Raw genomic sequence first — 4,893 nt, 5'->3', positions numbered from 1 at the left:
GACAATTATGACGAAAATTATTCGTCAATGAAATTATCACTGCATTGTAACTTTCATTCTTGTAATGCATAGCACTATCTACTGGATTTAGGACATATTGCAATTCACATTCAGCTGCATCAAATGCAGTGATTTAAGGTTTCTCTCATTTTCTTTCATAGTGAGGGCATTAGGCTGTTTCAACATAGCCACATGACTTATCTTAGAGACAAAATAGAGCTTCAGTGTCAAAAGAGGTCAAAAGAAAGACGAAAGAAGATCGAATAAAGCCATATGATCAGCACATGTCAGTGAAGTTCCATTGGATACACTTGTCAATGAAACAATTTTAAAATCAGTATCGGGGAAGAAGAAAGAAAGAAAGAAAGAAAGAAAGGGAAAAACAAGGAGAACAAAGTGAGTGAACACAGAGAGAGAGAGACAGAGAGGGAGAAGAGGGGGAGAGTGACTAAACTCTCGGAAAAAGCAAAGGGGGAAGTCTGCAAATAAAGGGAGAGGAGGAGAAACGCTACAAACCACATGTGGCTGTTAGGAGCTATAATCCAGCTATGGAGCGAGACAGAATCGCTGGTATGTAAATCTTTCACTCTCTCTTTCAGTTTAAAAGACAGCTGAGAATGATAACCTTCATAAATCGGTTTGAAAATTGTCCATTACTCTGTTTTTTTTTTTAGAGAAATTGATAGAAAGTACTGTGTGTGTAATTTCCACTTTCTGCAGGTAGGTCAGGTGGCGATCAGGCACAAGTTAGGTGTGACACTCAGTACTCCTGAGTTCCTGTGTTTTGATGTTTGTTGAGTTTGGATCAAAACAGTTTTTTGAAGTAGTTACAGTACAGTTGTTGGTCTGAATAAACTGTATTTATGTCAATCTTATCTATTCTTAACTATTTTTTTCTTCCAAAAAGGAAATCAGTTTTCCAAGTTGCAAAGTGCACAAATCATTATGTTTGATCTACTGTATGTGGATTGTGCTTTTCATTTTTAAGGAAGACACATGACCAAGGGTGTGATTATATCAATGAGGAAGTGGAACCTCTTTTTAGTTTCTGCTATGTAACTGGTTTCTAACTCTCTCAATCTGCAGGGAGAGAGAGAGACAGAGAGGGAGAGAGAGAGAGAGAGAGAGACAGAGAGGGAGAAGAGGGGGAGAGTGACTAAACTCTCGGAAAAAGCAAAGGGGGAAGTCTGCAAATAAAGGGAGAGGAGGAGAAACGCTACAAACCACATGTGGCTGTTAGGAGCTATAATCCAGCTATGGAGCGAGACAGAATCGCTGGTATGTAAATCTTTCACTCTCTCTTTCAGTTTAAAAGACAGCTGAGAATGATAACCTTCATAAATCGGTTTGAAAATTGTCCATTACTCTGTTTTTTTTTTTAGAGAAATTGATAGAAAGTACTGTGTGTGTAATTTCCACTTTCTGCAGGTAGGTCAGGTGGCGATCAGGCACAGTTCGGTGTGACACTCAGTACTCCTGAGTTCCTGTGTTTTGATGTTTGTTGAGTTTGGATCAAAACAGTTTTTTGAAGTAGTTACAGTACAGTTGTTGGTCTGAATGAACTGTATTTATGTCAATCTTATCTATTCTTAACTATTTTTTTCTTCAGGAAATCAGTTTTCCAAGTTGCAAAGTGCACAAATCATTATGTTTGATCTACTGTATGTGGATTGTGCTTTTCATTTTTAAGGAAGACACATGACCAAGGGTGTGATTATATCAATGAGGAAGTGGAACCTCTTTTTAGTTTCTGCTATGTAACTGGTTTCTAACTCTCTCAATCTGTATTTCAAGTATTTTTTCTCTTTTCAGTTATACATAGTTAAAAGCATTTCACATGTGAAACCTATTGACATCAGTGTTCACTTTGAAGGGAAACCAGATAGAAATATACTTCTGTCAGGACCACTATCGTCGTATGATTGACAATTAGCATACAGTTTGGATTGGCGGTATGGTTCTGTTCTGGGCAAGAACTCCTGCGCATCCATCCAGCCTCAAATCTTTGGAGCTCCTGTAACATCAGCTGTTTTGGTTGGCAATGCCACATGCCTTACACACACCTTGATATAATATATTGTGTTTAATTTATTCATCCATTAGTTTTGCAGACCATATTGCTCAGTCTTTGTATTGTTGATCAGAATGTCATCATGTGTTTTACATGTCACATCATGGACTGATATTGTAGAACTGTATTGAATTTGAGTTGCTGTGCAGTTTAACAGGTGACCACAGAGGGGCATTGGAGCTTTTCTGCATCAGAATATTATATATACTGTAGATTCAAATAGCTTCTGTTTGTGGTGAAAATTATGTTAAAGGACTGGTTGGAGTCTGTGAAAGTGTCAGGGCATTCGTCTTTGTGTTGAAAGCTGTTTATATTTGTATAAAGCTGATTGTATTGTGTTGAAGTGTGTGTGTGTGTCTGTTATCAGGGCTAGGAACAGATTTCCGAACTGTAAATTCAGCTTCATCGAGGAAGTTGTGGGCAGAGCTACTTCCTGGTTCTCCGTATTCATTGGTTTGCACATGTTGCCATGGTGATTATCACACCAGATTGTTTTGAAAGTGATATGGCGGCAAATCCTAGAACTTTTTGGCCCTTCTGTCTCCTCTCAGAGCTCAGACTCAAGATTGTTACATGTCAACACGTTAGCATAGTTAAAGAGCAGGTCATATGATATTTTAAAGTGTCCTAATATTGTGTTGGAGTCCCCTACAACAGGTTTAAATGCATCTAAGGTCAGAAAACATTGTAATTTTCTCATAATATACATTTAATATTAGAGTCATTTGCCAATGATTTCGAAACGATTCGTTCCAAGCAAGTTCGGAGCAAACCCCTCCCTTCCATAAGCCTACTCTGCTCTGATTGGTCAGCTGGCCAAGCCTGCTGTGATTGGCACAGAGAGGTGTCCTTGAGCAAGTTAGCGAGCGCTACCATTGACAAAGCACCTTTACAAAAAACAATAATATAGTGCTCCAATCCGTTCTTATACTAATGACATAAAATACAAAAACACTTATGCAAGCAAATCGTGCCCACTGCTAAAGTTTAGCTGCTAAACTGTGAACACTTAAAACAATAATGGTGGATACGTGTTTTTCAGTCAATGGCCTAGTTACAATGATACACATATATTGTGTGTTCACAGACAGCATCTGCGTAACTGAAATATCATTCATCCAGCAGTTTAATCACATGGTTGTGTAATTTCTACAGCCTTTAAAGTTAACATCCTGCATTCAGTGACCTACAAACCGGATGCTCAAGTGCTGGTCTTGTTCCACTAAAGTGGCGTATGGGATATCCTGAATGACTCATGACCTCACACGTGTACCCAGACACATTGTCAGTAATTATTGCTCTGGTATTTTATAACAGAAAACTCAGTCTTACCATTTAGAAATACTGGTGTTTAAGGGCTTTGGATAGCCATAGATTTGGCAGAGAGATTCAGAGGAGTAGCACTGAATTCTCTCAGCACAACCCTGTCCCTACAGACAAATAACGTTGTGCAAATAGTCACTTTAAATATACAAGATAGTTGAAGGTTGTTTGTGTATATATATGTTCATGCACAAAAGTTACAATACCGTATTGTAACTACAATGTATTGGGTGTTTTTTGATGTCAGACTTACAAAACTGGAATGATTAAATTTTTGACAATTTTTGACAAATTTGAGAATATTTTTTTTTACATAACTCCCCAGGAGAAACCCTTTAATAAAGTTTAATTCATACTTTGGTCCCCAAAGACAGCCTATTAAACTGGACTATGCTCTGTGTTCTCAGAGTTGCTCTGTGCTGTCAAATAAATGTTATTCATTGAAGAAGACAAATGGAAACTTATTCCTCTACTCTTTGCCTTTATATATTGCTCACAATTATTATGAACAGTTATTAACCTTACTGACTAGTCAACAGACTGATCTAAATGGTAATGAGGAAATCTCAACACCAAATGAACTGCCAGTGTATAATGATTGCAGCATCACTTAAACTGCAATTTAAGGCTTGTTGCACCAACTCAAATGTTGGGACAAAAAATTTGGTCCAATTTTCCCATACTATTTGTCTGTTCAGACCAATAAAAAACAGCAGACAGGCTAAATAAAATTGCAGATAGTGAATTATAAAAAAGCAGAAATACACTGGTAAACAGCACTCTGCGCAACTTTCAGATTCTGTCACCAGCTCGTATGAGGGCTTTTTACACTGTTCTTCACCCCAGGTTATGATCATTCCAAACCCAGCTTTTAACCCAGGGTTATGTACACTTGTAATTTAGAAGTAGGGTTTGTATTGCTTTTTATCCAAGATTATGAAACCCTTCTCCAGAACAGGATTAGCACCGCTTTTGCCGTTTTAACCCCACATTGTTGTCAAAATTATGCAGTGTGAAATAATGCAGTGTTAGAATGTTGTGGCTAGATGCTTAGCAACAGACAACCAATCACATACCTCATATGCTGTAGACAGTAACAGAAACACTGCGTGTTGTATAATAAGTAATTTCTGCATTTGAGGAGAGAAAAGTCAAATGCTGATGGGATTAATATTTATCCATGGGTAAACTATGAGCAGTGTGAAACATGACGCAAGATAACCCAGGATTCTGTTTTCCCAGGGTTGGGAATGACCCAGGGATAACTATTTAATGATTTCAAGTGTGGAAATCCCACTGGGGAAGAAAGAAAGGTGAACCACCAAATACAAGTGTGCAGAGATAAGAAAGCTGGTTCTGGACTCTTCCTCTGATATTTGATATTCACCGTTGCTTAAGAAAATACTCTGTTCATTCAAATTGAAATGTTTATTGCACCACATTTTTGCACCAAATATTCATCTTGTTGTGAACAGGCCTCTAGGGTAAAAAAAAAAAAA

At 37.8% G+C, this 4,893-nt stretch overlaps 1 protein-coding gene across 2 annotated transcripts in view; it reads left to right on the top strand.

Moving 5' to 3' along the window:
* Positions 1-394: 394 nt before the first annotated feature.
* The window catches only part of LOC107718712 (neuronal-specific septin-3-like), a 58,873-nt gene continuing 54,374 nt past the window's right edge, over positions 395-4,893 (top strand). The window contains exon 1 of one of the 2 annotated variants that reach the window (XM_016525909.1): positions 395-570. In XM_016525909.1, the coding sequence (XP_016381395.1) occupies positions 549-570 (22 nt within the window). In that variant the 5' untranslated portion in view covers positions 395-548. Of the gene's footprint in view, positions 571-1,120; positions 1,279-4,893 lie in introns of those variants that run through there. The other variant, XM_016525908.1, reaches the window with a different exon arrangement.

The sequence above is a fragment of the Sinocyclocheilus rhinocerous genome, unplaced genomic scaffold (assembly GCF_001515625.1).
Source record: "Sinocyclocheilus rhinocerous isolate Xijiao unplaced genomic scaffold, SAMN03320098_v1.1 scaffold1715, whole genome shotgun sequence".
Lineage (NCBI taxonomy): Eukaryota > Metazoa > Chordata > Actinopteri > Cypriniformes > Cyprinidae > Sinocyclocheilus > Sinocyclocheilus rhinocerous.
The sequence above is the reverse complement of the archived record's forward strand: the minus strand, read 5'-3'. Positions and strand labels throughout refer to the sequence as shown.